Here is a 22,505-nt window from a genome sequence, read left to right as displayed (position 1 = left end):
CATTTACAAAGTATTAGTTTCATACATATAATTATAAACTTTCCCTTTGTTTCAATATTGTTACAAAAACCTTTTAAACACTTAATCATTAATTATTCAATTTCATCACTTACCATCTCCATATTCATCTAAACATATCATCTCCAAATTATTTATGAATTTAATATCAACTTATCTTAAACAAAAAAAAAGATAATCAAGAGGATGAATTTCTAATTCTTGGTAATTGAATGTAAAATCACATTGCATTAGTATGTAATCATATATTACATAAATAATACTTTAACCAAAATTTATCAATCACCATATATCAATGTACTTATCAACATTTATACGTAAGCATTTCATAGTGCTATTTATCACATAGTAGCAATTTAAATGTTCCATAGAATTGAACAAGTAAATAAGTTTAAATCAATCAATACATAGTCCAATGAACTATAGTAACTTGACTTGGATACTCAGGTAACTACACTACACCAGAGGCACCGAAGTGCAAACAGAGGTACAAATGTGTAATCATAGGCACCGAAGTGCAATCCCATACAAGCGTGCGTTCTAACCCTGTTAGCATGCCAACCGTATCCTAATTGTTTACTATGTTCAAACGGCCATTTTAACTTAATTCATCACTTTAATAAATCAAAGGAACTTCCATAATATCAAGACACATACTATAAATCCATTACATCCATTCGAGATCATATAATTCATATTCACAACCATTGCTCAAGTTCCAAGTAAATTCACACTCACCTTATACTTAATTGTAACAAATTTATAATTAAATTCCCATATCAAATATTCAACCATAATTCAATTTAATCCAACTCAAAACAACACAAATTATAAATAAATAAATTTAATTATTCATTTATACTATGAACTTACCTACTATCTGCTTCCAATTTCCTCGTAAGGACTACTTTACAATTTTTTCGTTTTCCTCGATTATTGTCTTTTTAACCCGATTCATCTATATAGTAATTAAAGTTGACTTATTAAATTCACAAACATTAACGAACCATTTCTATACTTGTGGCCCTTAAGTTTTTGTTATTTACATATTTTCCTTGAACTTTTATATTTCTCACAATTTAGTCTCTAAACCAAAAATTCCAAAATTTAAAAAAAAAATCACAAATACCCAAGCTAGCCGAATTCATTTACATACTAGGACAGTCCATATTTATTAAGAATTCAAAAAAATTCCTTCTCAATTTTAACATTTCATCAAATTAATCATTTAGCTAAAAATATCAAAAATTACTTTACAACTAATCCAAATCCACAATCAATACTTTAAACCCATCATTCAACATTAAAAATAACAAAGATTCATCAATGACAAAATCTAAAATCTTTAACGGTTTTGAAAACATAGGTACGGGTTAACTGAACCTAATTGTAACGATCTCAAAAATATATCATTAACTGACAAAGAATTCATACCATGCAAGGGTAGAAGAGATGACTAAAGATCTTAAGGTACAAAAATGGTGGTCCGCTATAGGGTGAAGAAATGAAAAAGATGAAACATGCTTTTCTTTGTTTGTTTTTATGTTTTATCATTTTAAACTTTTAATTATTTTAATAATAACATATAATTTAGATAAAAAAATATTAGCATTAACTGTCCATCTTATTTCATTATGATTTATTTACCATTAGATCCTCCTCTCTCTCTAATTACACCATTTAATCATTCTAATTCAATAATGATTAGGTTTTTTTCTTTTATGATTTAGTTCTTTTTATTTAATTAATTATCCAAGCATTAAAATTTTTGAACCGAACCTTCACATACCAAAATCATAAGTCTGTAAATATTTAATAAAAATATTTACGAGCTTGGTTTACAGAAATGAGGTCAGGACACCTCATTTTTTGAAACCACTTGACTTTTGGGACAACCTACTTATACTTAACTGTTTGTTCAAATATTTAAAAATTATATAATCAAAATTCAATATAAGATCATAATTGACTCTTATGAATTAAATAATAATTAATACAGGCTCACTCTTCAAATTTGTGGTCCCAAAACCACTATTTTCGACACCGCTAAAAACAAACTGTTTCAGAAAATAAAATGGAAATGGAAATGATCAATTTGCAATTCTATATGGATTATTTAAACATGATTGGAACAATGAGTTTATGTTTTTGAGTTTTTTTGAAGCTTGAAAATGAAAATAAAACTTTTTGTCACATTGAACATGTTAATTTGGGGAATATTGAACAATTTTCTCAAAATTTTACCAGGGGTAAAATCGTTAAGAATTTTAACAGGGTTAAAATCATCAAAATTTTATTGGGGTAAAATAGGGATAAGAAAATTGTTTAATATAGAATATTAAAGTTTATTTTGGGAAATAGAAAAGTCAAATAGGGTTGGATCACATTACAGAGTACTAGGTCAAAGGCCTAAGAAGTACTCATAATTGGACTCGATATGAGAGAGGCCCAAAACCCCTCATTTAACATGAATGGGGCGACAACCCTAGTGGGAATACTAAGGTGTGTCGTCCACCCCACTCTTACTCTAAGTAGGAAATTATTTTTCTATTTGAAATAAATCACTATAACTCAACAAGGGTTTTACCTTTTCTTCATATGAATAGATGGCATCGATAGAGTTATTAACACAACTTTAAGAGATTGTTACTCTAACGAAAAATAGAGAGAATTTATTCTCAATTATCAAATATATTTTTCCAGAATAACAATTCTATCGGTTTCTATTAAGAATAGAGAATTTTAGTTTGCACCCCAAATAAAAGAGAAAAGTTTTTCTAGTTTTGTGTTTCAATTTAATTGGTTCAAGCTCACACTCAAAGAAATTCGTGGTATGAGAATAGTGGAGAAGATCATTTGGTTGAAAGCTAGAAACAACGAATGTCCGCTAAGCCAAAAACACAGGTATGAGTTTAGTTAGGGTTTATTGCTATAAATATCAGAAGCCAGGTTGGTTTTTAAATTTTTAATATTTCACTATGTAAGAAAACAAATTTCAAATCGGGATTTTTCCAATAGTGAAACCAATGGTGGGGATCGAACAAGACAGAGTTAGATTCGGAGGGATGCATCGAGAAACAGGGCTTGTAACGTCCTCAACTCGGCCCGATTCACCTGATCTGGATCTCTAGTGTTATTACCTATACTACTTAACAATAATTCAAACAATGAAGAAACATTAATTATTAAAAACATTCTTCTTATTATTTTAAATGAAATACTTACACTATGTTTGGTTCGAAGGAGTAAGAATAGATTACAGCCCTACCACTAAACTTATGTTTGGTTGGCTATAATGGCCTATTATGGCCTGTATTGATTCAAGGTTTATTCCAGGAAAAGGCTGCATAGTCATCCCCTTTTCTCGCCATTGAATATCCATTCAACTTAGTGGAATAGGGAATTTTTTCCCATTTTCAATTTTTTTCCCTCACCTTTACCCAGAGGATGAAGATGTAACTAGAACCATCATCGTTCTCCCTTGGTCTTACTGGTAACTTCCTTTCTTTTCCATATTTACACTTCCCTTTTCTTCCTTTGATTGTAGAGGAGAAATAGGTCAATTGATTGAAGCCATCATCCTCCGTTCTTTCTCCTTTTTCTTCACATTTTAAGCTAATAAAACCCTTTGGTTGTAGAGTTGCAAGTGAAAGTGACGACCAAGTGCTTCTTTGATGTCGAAATTGGTGGTAAGGCTATTGGCAGAATCGTTATGGGCCTTTTTGGGGATGTTGTTCCTAGAATTGTATGTCCTCTTCACAGACAAGCTAGGCTAAGTCTTCTACATTCACTTTTATTTTTTTTTACTTAATATTTTTCTTAATTAGATCAACATTTTTATTTCTTGCAGGAGAGAATAGATATGGTTTCAAAGCATGCTCCTTTCACCGTATTATTAAAGATTTCATGATCCAAGGTGGTGATTCTACTAATGGAAATGTAAGCCCTCTCTTTCTTTCCTCTTTTCTTTTGGCTTTATAAAGAAAGAAATTTTCATTATTAAGCAAAAAACTGGTGCATTTGCTAGCTGTAGGAAACTAGTGGAATGAGCATTTATAGATCCAATTTTGAAAATCAGAGATTTTCTTATGAGTTGTTCTCTAGTAACTAAAACCCTTCAAGTTTCGATATTTGAGAGTTTATATTTTGGGTTAATGGGTTAAGTGGTATCTATAATGAATTGCTAGCTTGTTTCCTAATGTTTTAAAGCTATTATTTGCAATGAAACATGTTGGACCCGAAGTATTAAGCACAGCCAATGTAGGTCCTAATACCAATGGGAGGCAAACTTTTATTTGCACAGTAAAGGTGAGCTAGGCTGCAAATTGCAACCTTATTCTCTTTTGTAGATTATGTAGTTTTAAGGCTAATTACATTTTTTAAGCAAAACATATAAAAAAAAGTTCATTGTTCAATTGCATAAACTTTTAGGTTAATTTCCTAGCGTAAGCTGTTGAGCAGCTGCTAATTGTTCATTTGCCTTTATCTCCATTTCACTTAAAAAATTTCATGTGCTACTAATGTTTTGATCTACCTCCTTTGGACCCTTGTTTTAGAGTAACCTAATTTTATTACCATAAACGTGCACACCGGTTTGAGTTTTGTCTTTATTATATCTGCGATAAGAAACAAAACATATATGTTTTGAAGCTATTTGTTTCCCTTTAATGGTATGTTTTGAAACATATAGGCTTGGATGACTACTTTATGGTGAATTGATTTCGTTCATCAAACTAAGACCCAAAAATAGCAACTTGGTCCGAAAAATGTTCTATAAGAGAAGCATTAGATCTTTGTATAATTTTTGTTTCAATATTTATTTGACAAATTATGTTAGTAACAGCAACAGGGTTTTTAAGGAGGTTTTTATCTGAAAATGAGGCAAAGATAAAGCTAATAAATGGTAGATGTTTCATACTTTCATTATCCATGGAAATTAGTTGAGTTCTTACTAGATCTGTCAATTAGATTTATCAATTAGATCTATCAATTATTATTCTTTTTTTCTGTAGAATGGGAAGATTGCAGTGGATAGCAATAATGGAAAGGATAACAAAGGGGTAGTGTCGCCAAAGTTGTATATCACATGGTCAAGAAAAGAAAATGAGGACGATTTTATGGCAATAAAAGGGTGTAAACCTCTTTAGAGGCCTAAAAAAAGAGCCAAGATTATCTAGAAGAGCTTACTTGTAAGTAAACATTGTTGTATTTAAAGCATACATGTAGGCTTCATATATATTTTTTATGTAAATTTGACATGTATTGGTGGGTTGTGGTGGCAGCTGGTGAGCCCTGGGGCATGGTTGACTGATACGTGCCAAGAAAGATATGAAGTTAGGGAAAAGAAGAGTTCTAAGAAGGTAACATATGATTTGATTTCTTTTCTTTTATATTTTCTACAATGCAATAATTTTTTATGCTATTGTTTATGTTTCTGATGTGGGGTTTTGGCATGATGCAGAGCCCAAGAGGATTATAGGCCATGGGGAGTATGGAAAGTGATTGAGATTGAAGATATATCAATGGCAACAATATGGCCCTTTTTCTTTTCTTATATTTTTTGGGGAATATTTTTGGAGTTGATGTTAATGGGTTTGGGAAAATATAAAGAAGTTAAAATAGGGGTCTACTTGCTGAGGTTTGTGGTGTATAGATGTTTGATAGTTTTTCATATAGATAAAATGAGATTAATTATTGTTTGGATCAATATTTGTAATTTTGGCAATTATGATCCCATGAGACTATGTTGTGATTTTTATTAATTCATATTTTAATAATAATTATAGTAAGAATGTTATTAAATTATATATTTATTTTATTTAATTATATTTAATAATAATCCTATTAAAATTTAATAACAATAATCATCTACCTAAAAAATTCTATTAAGGGTACTCTAGTCAATTAAGCCTTTTTTCTTATGCTATTACAACATCTATTCCATTTAACCTAACATAAGAGTACTATTACAACTCTATTCCATTCCATTCAACCAGACAATTGAATTACTGATTACAGCTCTATTCCATTACAACCTTATTTCATTCTTCCCAACCAAATGTGGTGTTAATATCTAAGGACAAAGGAAAGTATCTAGAATATCTTATTACATCAAACTTGACAACATTACAATATAGAAGTTTACTAAAGGCGGGCATATAAGGCGTAACACTAAACTACGCCACTTTTCTATTGTCTGCATAATAATCCACTTCGCCGCTAATTTGGCGTACTCTTAGCATCGTCCCTCCTAATGCATACTTTGATCGCACACCTAAAACAAAAACAAATTGTGTAAGTTCTGAAGAACTTAGTGAGTTGTATCACCAAAAATACATGGGCAGAGACTTTATATAACTTGAAGAACATTTGTGCACCATCTATTTTTCTGAACCACTTTCTTCTATATTGGGCGGATATTATTACAGATTCGGCTTCCACTTATATGTCAATTATCATACTCTTTAAATACCAATTCTTTCTTGTCTGACTAACTGTAATCCTTCTAGGCAATTCATACGTCTCCTTATCTCATTGATACTTATAAAAAAAATGCCTTCAGATACCACTTCATACAGGCCACACCTTAACACGTACCCTCATCCCAAAACAGTTGGTCACAAAAATTAATCACTGGTAGATACATACATATTTGGAGAATACTTACGCCGACCTGAATACCACGAAACTATTATTTAAATCATACACTGTTTTGATACCTTACCAACTTACAATGATAATTTACTACTGAGATAATGCACATGAATTCTATACCACTTTTTCATAGAACCCCAGAATCTCTAAATAACAATACCTCAAATTCCAAATAGTTTTAGAAGAAATCATTATAAAACCCAAATATGAAAAATTCCAAATAATAATGATTCAACCACTACATATCACAAACAAACTCACATTAGTAATTTCTCAGGTCACACATAGCTACATATACGTCTATATTTAATGCTAACGGATTATTATGGTAGATACCCTTCTTAACATATAGACACATATTTCTGTTCAAGAAAACCGTTTAGCCTCGGACATATTATAACCCTATATCAGCAATACTTCATAAAAAAACTATCAGAACTTATTTATAACTTACCATAAAGGCGTATGAGTAAATTTTATAAAATAGACTTGGTAGAACACGCCATAAGGGCTAAACGGAATATGCCATAAAAGGCATCCTAAAAAATCTCATTTTTACTGTCCTAACGGACTTCATAGAAGGTGCCATGGGTTTTTCCTTATGGACTTATACATAATTTCATGTATCGTGATATGTCATTTTGATTCATACACTATCGAAGGCTACACCATGAATATAAATACAGACATATCATACTATGTGCCTTAACCACATGATCTTACATACATTCATGTATCGTGATCTACCATTTCGATTCATACACTATCGAAGGCTACACCATGAATATAAATACAGACATATCATGTCATGGGTCTTAACCACATGGTCTTACACACATTCATGTATCGTAATCTTCCATTTCGATTCATACACTATCGAAGGATACAACATGAATATAAATACAAAAATATCATGTCATGGGTCTTAACCATATGGTCTTACACACATTTATGTATTGTGATCTGCTATTTCAATTCATACACTATCGAAGGCTACACTATGAATATAAATACAAACACATCATGCCATAGGTCTTAACCACATGGTCTTACACTTGTTTTCATACTGTGATATGCCATTTTGGTTAGCAATATAATTGCCCTACCAGAGGCTTCACAATAGGACATTTCTCATTACTCACTTACCTAGATTTGATTGCATTACTGACTGACTCATACTTTTCATGTCACAAGTTTTACCTACATACTTACCAATCAACATTCCTCTCAACATAACTTATTACATATCATCATAGCAGTTATCTCATCTTTACTATACTCGTACACTTACCAATTATTATATATATCATCATATTTCATATATATATATATATATATTCATTCTTCTACTTGAAAAGTTTACTTAAGAGAGAGAGTCAAGGTAGAGACTTACCTAATACTCACCTACTGTAGTGCAAAACTCCAGATTCAACCATCCTTCTCGAACAAACAACAACAACTACTTACAGAATATAGGATCACCATTACAACTCATTTACACACAAGATACTATCATCTTAATCACTGATAACCCCAATTCAAAACCTTATACTTACAACTTACAGTTCAAATACCACATATAGACTTACTCATTTAGAGCTTAACATGTAATGTCGTAATACTTACCTGGAGATAGGATAGCCACTGGTTAGATCCAGATTCACAGCTTCTAGCTTAATGAGGAAGAGATACCATTTGATTTAAGAAAAATAACTAGAGAACATCATTCAAGGAAGAAGAATGACCTTTTCCTGAACTCTGCTTACATATATATAACTCATCCTATTTGGTGGAATTTACAAGTGTCTCATATTTCAGAATTTGCCTTCTTAGTCGTCTATAGTTTTCAAGATAAATATAAATGAGAATCTCGTATGATAAAAATAAGACTAGTCTATCTAGTTAGTTCCTAACCAAGTTACTTTACAACCTAACTAGCACAGTACTTCAGACAAACAATATGTACTATACCTTTGACGAATATCATACTTACCCTTTTTTGCTTAACACTATCTTTTCTTTTAAATAGCAGAATATCCTGAAATAAAATCTTCACTTACATACACAGCAGTTACAATACGCCTAGACAATACGCCTAGACCTATGCACCAAAAGAAACATAGGGGCAGATTACACTTCGCCAAACATATTATTTTTCCGCTATTCACCAAAAGAAACTTGAGGTGTGATAGGGGGTAGCAATAGATAGTCCAAGAATGAACTCGATAGGAAAAATGTGCTTTAAAATGACAACTTCATTGCCATCAGTGAGGAAATGCACCTCCAAAACAACTACCACGACCACAACTACAACTACGACTGTTGCAACATTGCCTCATCCTCCTCGTTATTTCAGCCTATGGATATACTACCTAAGACACGATGTGGGCTTAATAAGCCTAAATGTATTCAGTGTGGTAATATTGCACATTCTAGGTGAAAGGGAAATCCCTTTTTTTTTTTTTGTTTAAATTTTATTTCCATATGTAGTTATGGATTTTTTTTTGTGTAGCGATTTACCCCCGAAAGAACAAATGATTTTAGTTTAGCTGTCAATTGTTGTTATTTGGTTTTGTTTGGTCAAAAGTTGTAGGACCATTGAAAAATTTGCAAACTTTGCAATCAATTTAGATATTTGATTAGTTTAATCCATTCGTGGTGTTTGAAAACAATTCTTTTAGTGGTTTGCTGGGAAAGGAAAAAATATGAAAAAGAAAAAGAAGTAAAAAGAAAGGAAAATAAAGAAATAAAGAAGAGAATAAATATTTTAATATTAAAAAAGGAAATAAAACATGTGACACATTTAACATGCCACGTCAAACACACGTTACTAAATAACGATAGCAAGGGGTTGAGTGGTATTTTTGTAATAACGTGATAATGTTAGTGACATCTTCCTAAGTTTTAAAAAGTTGGTGGCAGAAATTATAAATTAATCAAAGTTCAATGACATCTGGTGTAGTTTACCCTAAATATTTTACTATTATAAAGTGAATATCCATTAGAACAAGAAATTTGATATACTTTAGGACTCTAATGCCCTTTAAGAATAGAGATTTATTTTGTTTATATTTTTATATCTATAGATATAGAAATCATCGTAAATATTTTGTTTTCTTTTTTTATTATTCTTTATTCTTTTATTCTTTTATTTTTAATTAATCTTATTTTTATTTTAAATTATTGACATACAGACAAAATTTTAAAAAATGTGCATCAACCATTGAATCCTTTGACAAGTAAACTTGGGGTAGGTAAATTTTCACATGGATCAAAAGGGTTTTGATAAAAGTCATGTTGCAAATTGACCTTAAACTAAAGGTTTTTTTCTTTTACGTTTATTAAATTTATATACTAATCATAAGTCAAATCGAAACCAAATTGGCGCACTTAGTCTTGTACGAGGAATCCAAAAAGGCAATTGTGAAATTTACACCTATTGGATTTATTTAGATACAATAAATGTAATAATAAAATAAAATCGAACCATATTTTCTACCAATTTTATGGTCCTAAAATCGCATTTGCGCACTCTGTTGCAATGTTCATTGGACACCCACGATCTAACTAGACAGACCTCTTCTATACAGAAAAATTAAATCAAAAGGGAAAATGTAAAACCCAGAAAAAGGAAATTAAAATTAAAATTAAAAAGGTAAAATGAAAACCTTAACACATATGAATACCCTGGCTTAGGAAACTTTCAAGAACTGGTCGACTTGTTTAAGTTATCCGATTCTGATCCTTTATTACGGGACTCCCCTGTTGCCCTGCTCTCTGATTCCGATATGCATGCCCCAAATGAAATCCTGGTGGAGCTACTACCTGAACCACGGGTTGTTTCTTCCAATCTTTTTGAGCTTACATTCGGCCGTAATCTTTGAACCGATGATGGTTCCACCGTAACTTCAGCTGGGAAATTCAGTAAAGCCTTTGAACCACGCATCCTAAAAGCTGCCTTGTCATAAGCCAAAGCAGCAGCTTCAGCTGTTTCGAATGTGCCTAGCCACATCCGTGCCCCTTGTCGAGTGGAGTCACGGATCTCGGCGGCGTATTTGCCCCATGGGCGACGCCTGACTCCCCTGTAATGCTTCTTGGGTGGGTTCCTGGCTGGTTCAAGCGTGGTTTGGTTTGTTGCGGTTACCTGAAACTGAAACTGATGGTAATAGTTATTGAATGGGAGGGCGTGATGAGCGTTGGCTTCGTCCAAGACTTGGAAGATGAACATGTCTTGTGAATCATTCTCATTAAGTGGGAGATGATGATCCATATTCTGGGACTGGGAGACTTCAACCATGGATTACTTTCGGACCTTTTCTGCTCTATGGGATGTCATTTTGGGTTGATGAAGCCCTCAAGTTTGTACAAAGTGGCTTTAGTCTACACTTGTATTTAATTTAAGAAACTATAATCGTGATTATGCATAGTATATATTTATATCCTCATTTAAAATATGCTGAGATTTGTTCGAAGATACGATCATTCTTTTTTCTTTCCTTAATACTCTAATATCATATATAATATATATATTACAAAGTTATTAAAATTTTAATATGTTTATAAAATAAAAATTTGACATGTGATAAAAAAATATTTACGAACAAAAATTTGCAACATAAACCCCTTCAGCTGTTCTGCAAGTTATATCTTCATTATAAGTGATTTCAATTTGTTTATATTCACTAATTCAACTTACAATTTTATATAATATGTCACTATAAATTTTAAAAAGTTTAATATTTTTTAAAATTATTATCACTATTCTCACAAATTAAATACACTATTAAAATTGAATAACGTTTTTAATATTTGAATATAAGATTTTAACTTTAAAATTCCAAATATTTTTTATACAGTAATTCCAAGTAATTTTTAGAACATAGTACTTTTTAAAACTATTTTAAGAATTTTTAAGAAAAAATGATAAGTTTAAAAATGACATTAAGTATTTTAAAATTATTTATACTGTTACAATATTTTTATATATATAATATTTATTTTTAACTAATATATAAAAATTATGTTTTAAATTTTATTTGTTTCATTTATAATTCTGACATTTGTTCATACTTCCGATCATATTATGTTTTAATTTTTATCTCATTATACAATTATATTATGTATTTAGATTTTAATACTTAATTTTTATATATTAGGTTAAAATGAATATTATATATATAAAACAGTATAAATAATTTTCAAAATACTTAATTTCATTTTTAAACTTGTCATTCTTTTTCTAAAAAACATTCTTAAAAAGTACTATATTCTGAAAATTACTTTGAATTTTATAGAAATTTGTATATAGGCACAAGGATGAAGTAAGGAATTTTGTATAAAAATCAAAATAAAATTAAAAATATTTGAGAGACTAAAGCTAAAACTTTTTGTTAAAATAATTTAAATTGAAATTATTTGAGGGACTAAAATGCAATTTTTGTTGGCCAATGCTAAAGAACTAAAAATAAATTCTTAATTTTTAAGAGAGACTAAAAGAATTATAAATTTATAAAATTAAACTAAGGGCCTCTAGTTCCATCCTTTTACTAATAATTAAGTAAAATATGAAATAGTTTTATGGTATGTTTGGTTATTAATATAATAACATAAGGAAAAAATTATTTGATAAATATGTATTAAATAGATAGATATACAATAAAGAATAGTTAGTACAAATTCAGACTTAAATTTAAAAATATTAGTAAATTGTTTTTAAAAATTAGACCTCTTTAATTTAAGTAAAATTATACCTTCACTTATGCAAAAAACAAGTAATGTGAATGGCTAAAATTACTAAATTATATTAGATTATTACTAACTCATATACTAAAATATGATAAAATTAATCGTGTTACAAAATGTAGCATTAATGTATTATATAAGCAAAAAGAAGGTGAGAGAAACTAGAGATTCTAGTTTATTTCTTGATTGGAATTTATAAAAGATGAAATTTTACCCTCATATTTTTAGTTTCTACATGAATTTATTTCATTTTCTTTGACTATATTAGATCATGATATATCAATAATATAGGTGAAAATAATTATATAATAAATTTGTAAAATATATAAGTTAAATATGTAAGTTGGGAAAGTGAAAATTATGTCTCAAATTCCTACCCTTTTATATGTATGCATATACTTCTTAGATTTTATATTAAAAATACAAAAATTTCCCAAAATATTATTTAATTACATTGAATAAATAATGTGTTTTAATAAATTTACAATCGAGTTGAAACTGGTTGATAGATGATAACTACTCAATCAAAATCTTAAATAATAACATAAATTGGATACGATTGTTAATATAATTATATGACTAATTGAGGTAAGTTCGATCTTCATATATATATATTTTAATATTTGCCATGTTCATTTTATGGTACATGTTTAAGGTTTGTAACTATCTTTCTTAATAATATTATCTTTAAAATTTGAATATACGTTTTTTAAAAATGCAATATATCCCACTATTAAATCAAACACTTGTTGATCCAACAATGATATATATCCCCTTAGGCTCCTTGGTACCTGAAAGAGAGTATAAAAATAAAAATGGTAAAAGGATGAGATATTTAGTTTTAAATTATTATAGATTTAAGTAAAAAAATTGAATTTAGTAATATTACGTGGCATAAAGATTATGAATGTACCAAAAACTTGAAGGGAGTTGTGAGAGGGTTAGGGATATATGCTCTTGTTTGGGAAAAATAGCATAGGATTGTCTTAAATGAGTAATTTTCATTGGAAAAGCAAAGTTAGGTTGGACGTCAATTTTGAACACTTCATTTCGTTGAATGTAGCTTTGATTGCGTAGAAACATGTGCAAACACATTGAAAAGCAAAAGGCTGAAAAAGCTAATGATTTCCCACGAAAATTCTACAATTTATCACAACTTTTATAAAGAAGTTTAAAATCCACAAGTTTTTTTTTTATCAAAAAGAATCTCATCAATATCCATTTCATAATTATAATAATTATTTTTTAAAATTCGATAGTTAAGTTATTTGAATACAATAAATAGTTGAACCCCTTTTTTTTAAAAGCACTAAAATCATATCAACATCTAATGACGAAAGAGTTTGGCATCCATAGGATTGATTGAGGTCACCAAGGTCGTCATGTTATTACTATAACACCAGAGTTCTTCTCGAAATAAATAGCTGGAAATCAAGTCGATCTCCTCCTTGACTTGTCAACTTGCACAGAGCAATGAAAAACCTCATACAAGTCCATCCCTTCTTAAATTGTAGCCCACAGCTTCTAGAGTATAAAGAATTCCACAAGTCCACGCAAATATAAAATTATTTTAATATTATCAAATGAAAACATTGACTTGCGTTATCGAGTTTAATAAATAATTTTAAAAATATATATTTTAACAAATCTCGATTCTAATTATATCTGTTATCTTTTTTATAAATAGTGTATGTATAAAAATAATCTTTTAAATAAATTAAATTATTGTTTTTATTTATTATATTATTAAATTGAGAATGAATGATATGTTACTATTATATTATATGAAATATTACAAGGTGTTTTTGTGGTAGACGAAAATTTTTTCGACTTAATTACAAAATATATATATGTTGCAAGCCAAAATTATCATGGTTAAAAATGATAATATTAGTGTATCATAATTATTTTTCAATTAATTTAAATTAATTAAAAGATAAATAATAAAAATTATAATGTCACTAATTAAATTAAATTAAATTGATTAAGTAATAATAAATTATTATTTTATCTCTATCTAATTAAATTAATTTGAGACAAATAATAAATAAAATAGTTTAAATATTTTTATGACTTTAAATGATCGTTTATATTCCACAATAACTGTCTTTTACTTAAAAAAAGCTAGCTGTAACAACTCGTTTTTTAGTGATGTCGGAAATAGTAGTTTCGGGGTCACCAAATCCGACGAGTAAGTTCGTAAATATTATTAGTTAATATTTACGAGTCAAACATGGTTTTAAAAATATTTTTAATATGATAATTTATGCTATTCGAATGATTAATTAAGTTTAAGCGGTAAGACCCTAATGTTAAGTGTTTCTAGAAAATGAGGTATTGGGACCTCGTTTCTATAAATTGAGTTGTAAATATTTTTATAAATATTTACGGAGTGTCATTAAGGTGATATTAAAGTTTCATTGAAAAAATTTAACGTTTCAATAGTTAATTAATTAAAAAGGAAAAAAATTGTAAAAGATGTAAAATTTAATCAATATTTGATTTGAGTGATTAAATGTTAATTGAATAAAGGAAAAGGGACTTATATGGTAATTAAACCATGGCCAAAGTTTCCAAGCAGCGGTGGGATTAAATTGTAAATAAGTTTATTTAGTTAGAATTTAATTAAATTGAAAATTAAATTGAAAGACCAATTGTGAAATTAAATCTTCCTTTGATGGTAATTATGCCATATATTTGTGTAATGGAAAAATATGGACATGGATTTGGTTATTTATTTATTTATTTAATCAAGGGAAAATGGTAATTTGATAATTAAATTAAATTAAATTAAAACCAAAATATTTGTATTTATTCTAGTGACTTCTTCTTCATGAATAAAAAGAACAAAAAAAAAAAAAAAAGAAACCATGGAAGTTTCAAGTTTCGGCCATCCTTTTAATGGTGCATGTAAGTTAAATTTAGCCTTGTTTTTAATAATTTTTATGTTTTTGAGATCGTTGCAATTACGTCCAACTAGCCCGTACTTTCGATTTTGAAACTTTTAATGATTGTGAATGCTTCTATTGATGAATCTATATGATTTTAGTTATTAAATGATGAATTTGAGATGGTAGATATTTAAAGGTATTTTGTTAAGTAATTTTGATGAATTTTCCAATCAGGGACTAAATTGTTGAAATAGTAAAAATATAAGGGTTTGTTGTGAAATTATTGCAAAAATGGGCTGTAATGCATGCCATGAATATTCGGCTAGCATGAGTTTGCATTAAAAATTGTTAATTTTCATGTTTTAGGCTAAGGGACTAAATTGAATAAAAGCAAAATTTTAGGGGCAATTTTATAAAATGTAAAAAACTAAATTTCATAAAATAAAATTTTTTATTGTCTAAATTAATAAATTGAATGAAATTATGAATTTAGATCAAGGTTGAGTAGAAAATCGAGTAGAATGAAAAATTTACCAAAATGCTCCTGTACTTTGACATTTCTGCAATTTAGCCAGGGAAGTTCGTATGGTTAGAATTTAACATCAATATGAATTTTTGAGTAGATTAACCCGGTACAACTTGTATATTTATTTATTTTAATTATTGATAATTAATTGTAATTTGAGATATAATATTGAATTTGATTACTCGGATTGGATTGAGCGCGGGATAGAGTACAGTCGTGATCTAGTGTGTTTGGTTGGACTAACAATGTACTCATATCCGTAAGTCCTTCTTTGTATGGAAAAAATCGGTAAGGTAAATTGTTTAATAAATTTGAAAGATTTATTATTTATTGAATATTGACCTGAACATAAATGAATTCATCAGTTGAGATTGTGCTAATGTGATAATGTGCAAATATGATAATTGGATATTAGTTGTATTTGGAAAGTGAATTGGAACCCTATTAACTGTATCGGGCTGAGTCGGATATAGATGGCATGCCATAAGATAGAAAGAGTTCAGGGATTTCTTCGACTTCGAGTCGATGAGGCACTGGGTGCCAATTTACTTCGGTCTAACCGATGAGACACTGGGTGTCAAATTTATATAGCGCTGGGTGCATTTACTACTTCGGATTTATCCGATAAGGCACTAGGTGTCAAACTGATGTGTTGGTTGGATCCGTGTATCCGTCTGGGTCCGAATCGTGCTAATAGGGGTAATTAAATAAAATGGTACTATGATTGATATTGAATAATATTGTATGAGAATTGAAAATGGGATGGTGATTTGAAACATGAAAATGAGATTGTTATAACAACTCGTTTTTGGGTCAAATCAGAATAGTGGTTTCGAGACCACAAATCTGAAGTAGAAATATTTAATTTATTGTTTCTTTAAGGTTTACAGCATGATAGAATAATTGTGTGAAATTTTATCAATTGAGTGTTCACTTTGACTAGAAGGATTAAACTGAAATAGGTGCAAAATTTGAGTTCTATACGCTAAAGGTAGTAAATTGTTATGAAATTTTAAATTAGATGTCCTTAAATGGTAATTAGACCAGTATATCCTAATATGGACAAAAATGGACATGGCTAGGAAAAATTTCAAAGTTTAATGAAGGGCATTTTGGTAATCTAGTAAATAAAGACAAATTAACTAAAATAAAAGATGTCATCTTCTTCAATTTAGTCCATATAGCTGAAATTTTGGGGGAAACCATAGCTAGGGTTTTGGCCAAGCTTCCAAGCTCGGTTGTAAGTCCGTTCTTATCTCGTTTTTAACTATTTTTATATTTTTTAGATCGTTGTAACTTGATTTAACTATTTCAAGGACTAATTTGAAAGAAAGTTAAAGTTTAAAATTTTACCCATGTTGAATATGCTTGTATTTTAATGTTTGATGGTTGAAAATGCATGTTTGTTGTTTGTTAAATGACTTTTGAAAAGTGATTTTTGGTAAAAAGGTCAAATAGGGACTTATTTGTAAAAGTCTATAAAATGTGTAGATAAGTGTGAATAAATGAAAATTTTGGGCTGTTATGAGCATAAATAACAATCATCTAGGCTTGGGTTGTGCTGAAATTGAATAAAATTCATTTACGAGCCTAAGGACTAAATTGTAAAAAAGTTGAAATGTTAGGGGCAAAAATGTAAATTTTGTCATAATGTGTTTTTGGGCTGAATTCAATAATATGATGATTAAATAAGTTAAATGTGGCATTATAGATCAAGAAAAATGAAGTTTGGGTGTAGATTAGGATACAAGTGACATGTCACTAGGGTTTTATGTTATGTGATCCAGGTGCTGGTCCTATACGTCCTACCGATAGCTGAGTATACCAGCATATGTTGCGGTTACTTGACAGCTTGTGTGAACAGCACTGAGTAACTACATCTTGACTGACAGCTTGTGTGAGCAGGCCCGTTGTTGGCTCGAGAGCTAGCATATATGTGATATGAGATAGAGGTAGCAATGGCTACACATGTGGCACCTTGTGTGCAAGGTTTCCCAAGTATCCTAATTTGTTATTCAGAGTGGTTCATTGGGTATGACAACAATGGGATTAAGTATGAATTATTACGAGATGGTACAGGTATGTACTCAAAGCTTATGATTATTAATTCGTGAAATGACGATATTATTAATTCGTGAAATGACGATTTCAAGTTAAGTTGTGATGGAAGTGAATTATGATAATGAGGTTATGGTAAATTATATTATCTTATGTTATATTACTTGCATTATTAATGTATGGTAGGGTTTGCTTATTTCTTACATACGTGCTTACTAAGCTATATAGCATACTCCGTTTTATTTCCATGTTTTATAGTGTCACCAAGCTAGGCGGGATTAGAGATCGTCGGAGATCGCAACACACTATCAATTTTTATTTTGGGTACCGATGATTTTAAACATTTTGAGATTATGGCATGTATAGGGACTTGGTCATTTTGTTATATGTGTCATTGTGAATTTGGCCAAATGTATTGGCTTGTAATTGTCAAAGGCTTGACGTGGTATTTGGCCATGTAACTTGACTCATTTTGGTTGATTTGGTTGTAAGCTTATATATATATACATGCATGTGCAACAATCTCTTGTGTGATGTGATTTATAAATGCTTGATAGATGGTTAAATGTGGCTTAATAGATTGTTGTTGAATAGTTGAGGTTGGCTCATTGGTATGCTATGAAATTTATGAAGAATTATGCATGATACAAGTATGTATGTTGGTAATTTTGGATGTGAGTTTGGTTTGATTTGGTTTGGTAGAATATGATGTTGTAAGTATGTCATGTGTGATAATGAAATGACATAAATTGGCCTTGTTTGTGGATATATTAGTTGTCCAGGTGTGCTATGGATTATGCCTTGAACTTATGCATATGTAGGTGTAATTGAGGGTGACAAATGACTTGGTAAATAGCCTTTATTTTGTCCACATGGGTAGACACAAGGGCGTGTGTCTAGGCTGTGTGTGACACACAGTCTGCCCCATGGGCATGTGCTCCGGACGTGTCTCCCCTACACCTTAATTTTGAGAAACAGAATGTTCAGAATTGAGCACACAGGCAGAGACACGGGCGTGTGTCTCAGCCGTGTAAGGGACATGGCCTCAGGCACAGGCGTGTGTCCCGAACGTGTGAAGTCTGCACCTTTTTATTGCCTGGATTACCACTGATCAGAGAGGTTGAGTTTACTATTGATTTGGTACCGTGAACTTCACCGATATCGATAGCTCCGTATAGAATGGCTCCGACCGAATTGAAAGAATTGAAGTCTTAGTTGCAAGAGTTGATAAATAAGGGTTTTGCGAGACCGAGTTTTTTGCCCTGGGGTGCACCAATGTTATTCGTCAAGAAGAAAGACGGATCCATGAGACATTGTATTGATTATCGTTAGCTTAACAATGTTACAATAAAGAACAAGTATCCTTTAACAAGGATTGATGATATGTTCGATCAGTTGAAAGGGGCAACAGTGTTCTCGAAGATAGACTTGAGATCAGGCTATTATCAATTGAGAGTTAAAGAGTCGGATGTGCCGAAGCCACGTTCAGAATGAGGTATAGGAGTTATGAATTTCTTGTTATGCCTTTCGGATAAACTAATGCTCCTACAGTTTTTATGGACTTGATAAATCAAATTTTCTGACCTTATTTAGATAAATTTGTGGTTGTTTTTATTGATGACATTTTGATTTATTCCCGAGATGAGTCTGAGCATGCCAAACATTTAAGAATTGTTTTACAGACTTTGAGAGATAAGAAATTGTTTGCTAAATTCAAAAAAAAGTGAGTTTTGGCACTAAGAAGTCAGATTTTTGGGACACATTGTTTCAGCGAAAGGTATATGAGTTGACCTGAGTAAGATTTTGGGAGTTGTTGATTGGAAACCACCAAGAAATGTATCCTAAGTTAGAAGCTTTTTGGGTTTGTATAGTTATTATCGATGTTTTGTTAAAGGATTTTTGATGATTGCTACACCTATAACCAAATTGTTACTAAAGGATGTGAAATTCGAGTGGTCTGAGAAATGTCAAAAGATTTTCAACAGTTGAAAGCGTTGTTGACTGAGGCACTGGTGTTAGTGCAACCTGAGTCAGGAAAGAGTTTGTGATTTTCAGCGATGCATCATTTAACGACCATGGTTGTGACACCCCTAACTTGACCCTAGTCGGAAAGTGGTTTCGGGACCACAAAATCGATTCACAAAAGTATATAAATTTTCTTTTCTATGTTTATTATATGTAAAGTTTCATGTGTGAAAGTATCGTGTTTTAATTTTGTCATTTGAATGTGGAATTATTAAAAAGGACTTATGTGAGAAACTTGAAAATGTGATAGGTTGATTTGTAGTGGCCAAATATTGTATGGTTTAAAGTATGAGGACTTGCATGTCAAATATCCCTCCCTCAAGTTAGTGGACGGCAAGGCTAGTGGATGATTGCCATTTTATGCCTTTTATATTAATAAATTAAATGTCAAATGAATAAATAATATGAAGTATGGACTTATATTAAAAGAAATGGGTGATAAAAACAAAGTTGGTTCATCTTTCTCTTCTCCATTGCCGTACCTAAAGAGAAAAAAGGAGAAATTGAAGTTAAGGCATTTGGTCACCTTTAAGGGGATTAAGTTATGTTAATGCTCTTTCATTGAAAATCTTTGTATATTTGGAGTGGTCATCAAGTATAGAAGCTAGCTCATGGCAAATGTTTTTGTAAATTTATGAAGATGACATTTGGTCATGGATGTTTGTATTTTTTTTGATGTTGTTTTTGATGCTTTAGTGTATTGAAGGTTGATTATAGATGAGTTGAGCTTGGTAAAAATTGAATAGTTGTGGCTTAATTGCTTAATGACAATCGGCTATGTTGAAGTGCTAAATGAGTGCTAAATTGAGCTTATGATAGTAATTAGAATTTGGGAAATTTATGCATTTTGTGGTCCAAGTGTGATAAGAACCATACGGTTATGGCATGTAAGCATGAAGATTTGTGGAAGTTTTAGAATTGGCCTAAGTGTTTTCGTCATTAACATATATATATATTGCCGAATGTATGCTTGAAGGATTGGTTAAGTACATTGTTGTTAAATGCTTGTTGATTTGTATAATTGTTGCCTAGCTACTAAATGAACTTAGGATGTTATGGATAAGTTCAAGAGTGGCAAAATTGAAATGAAGTTTGCTTGTGCCGAATGTGCATATAAGTAAGTGGAGTTATGTTATAATAGAACTAAGTGTGGCTAGTAAAGCCTATTTAGTTTTCTTGCTATGTTTGACCATAAATATGATACATATTGAAATCTATTGTTTTAGATATAGATTAAATGATATGTGATTGCCAAATGTGATTGTTAAGTGAATAATATTAGTTAAGTACTTAAGCAAATCTATTATTTTACTTAAGCTTAAGAGCAAAGAGGATCAAGGTCGGATAGGGGAAAAGAGGAAGTAAACGAATAGCCGTGGATATCTAGTCGTCGACCACTTTCGAGGTAAGTTTTAAGTGATTAAACGTTGAGTAAATTCAATCATAATAGAACATAATGAGTTGATTTAATAAGATATGATGTGGCCATGATATGTTTTAAACTCAAATGGTAAGTTCATAAGTGTTTGGACTTGAAATTTAAGAGCAAATTGTAATAATTTGCTTAGGACAGCAGCAGTAACGTGATTTTAGAAAATCACCATAAATTGTTGGTGTGGAATTATAGGCTGAATAAAATATGTAATCAAAGCTTAATTAGTCTAGTTCCTTATAAAAGAGGCCGTGTGAGCAAAGAAATTTCCTATAAAGAGATATTTAAAGTTGTGTGAGATGGTGTCGAATGACTCAAATCCCTGTTCTGTTTTTAGAAAATCGTTATAATTTGCACAAAAATGGTTATAAGGTAAAATTTATATGCTTAGACTCCTTAATGAGTCTAGTTTCAAATGAAATTGAATATAACACATTTTGAATTCTGTACAATGAGAAATCTGATTCGTAGTGAGGAGTGGTCAGATTAGTCGAACAGTGAAACAGGGGAAAACTTTAAGAAAAATCTGGTATTGATTGGCCACACCTAAAATTCTTAAAATTTTATGGATGAAAGATACATGAGTCTATATTCGGGGAAAATTAACGGCAATTGATTTTGAGTTTTGTAGCTCCAGTTATAAACAATTTAGTGACTGTTGCTCAGGAAAACTGCTTGTAGTGAATATGTGATTTTGTTGTAAACTTTGATGAAACTATTTGAGTTGCTTATAAGCTATTGCTGAAATTGATGTACAAGAAAAATATGAAATATGTATGAGATATATATATGTGATAAGGCCGAATGGCCAATGTGATGAATGTGAAAGTGCATATATGTGATAAGGCCTAATGGCCGATGTGATGAATGTGAAAGTGTATATATGTGATAAGGCCTAATGGCCGATGTGATGAATGTGAAAGTGCATATATGTGATAAGGCCTAATGGCCGATGTGATGAATGTGAAAGTGCATATATGTGATAAGGCCTAATGGCCGATGTGATGAATGTGAAAGTGCATATATGTGACAAGGCCTAATGGCCGATGTGATGAATGTGAAAGTGTATATATGTGACAAGGCCTAATGGCCGATGTGATGAATGTGAAAGTATATATATGTGATAAGGCCGAATGGCCGATGTGATGAATGTGAAAGT

General features: G+C 30.5%; 1 protein-coding gene across 1 annotated transcript; it reads right to left on the bottom strand.

The window, feature by feature from the left end:
- Positions 1-10,068: 10,068 nt before the first annotated feature.
- Positions 10,069-11,171, bottom strand: LOC108485817 (pathogenesis-related genes transcriptional activator PTI5-like). Its single transcript, XM_017789666.2, has one exon. It carries the CDS (start codon positions 10,967-10,969, stop codon positions 10,376-10,378), a length of 594 nt encoding a protein of 197 aa, XP_017645155.1. The 5' UTR covers positions 10,970-11,171; the 3' UTR covers positions 10,069-10,375.
- Positions 11,172-22,505: the final 11,334 nt, after the last annotated feature.

This window comes from Gossypium arboreum, chromosome 6 (assembly GCF_025698485.1).
Source record: "Gossypium arboreum isolate Shixiya-1 chromosome 6, ASM2569848v2, whole genome shotgun sequence".
In the NCBI taxonomy this organism is placed as follows: Eukaryota; Viridiplantae; Streptophyta; class Magnoliopsida; order Malvales; family Malvaceae; genus Gossypium; species Gossypium arboreum.
This window is presented reverse-complemented; position numbering and strand designations above follow the sequence as displayed.

Bases quoted from the DNA above. Each gene is read 5' to 3' on its own strand.
- LOC108485817 (XM_017789666.2), bottom strand. From the start codon at position 10,969: ATGGTTGAAGTCTCCCAGTCCCAGAATATGGATCATCATCTCCCACTT.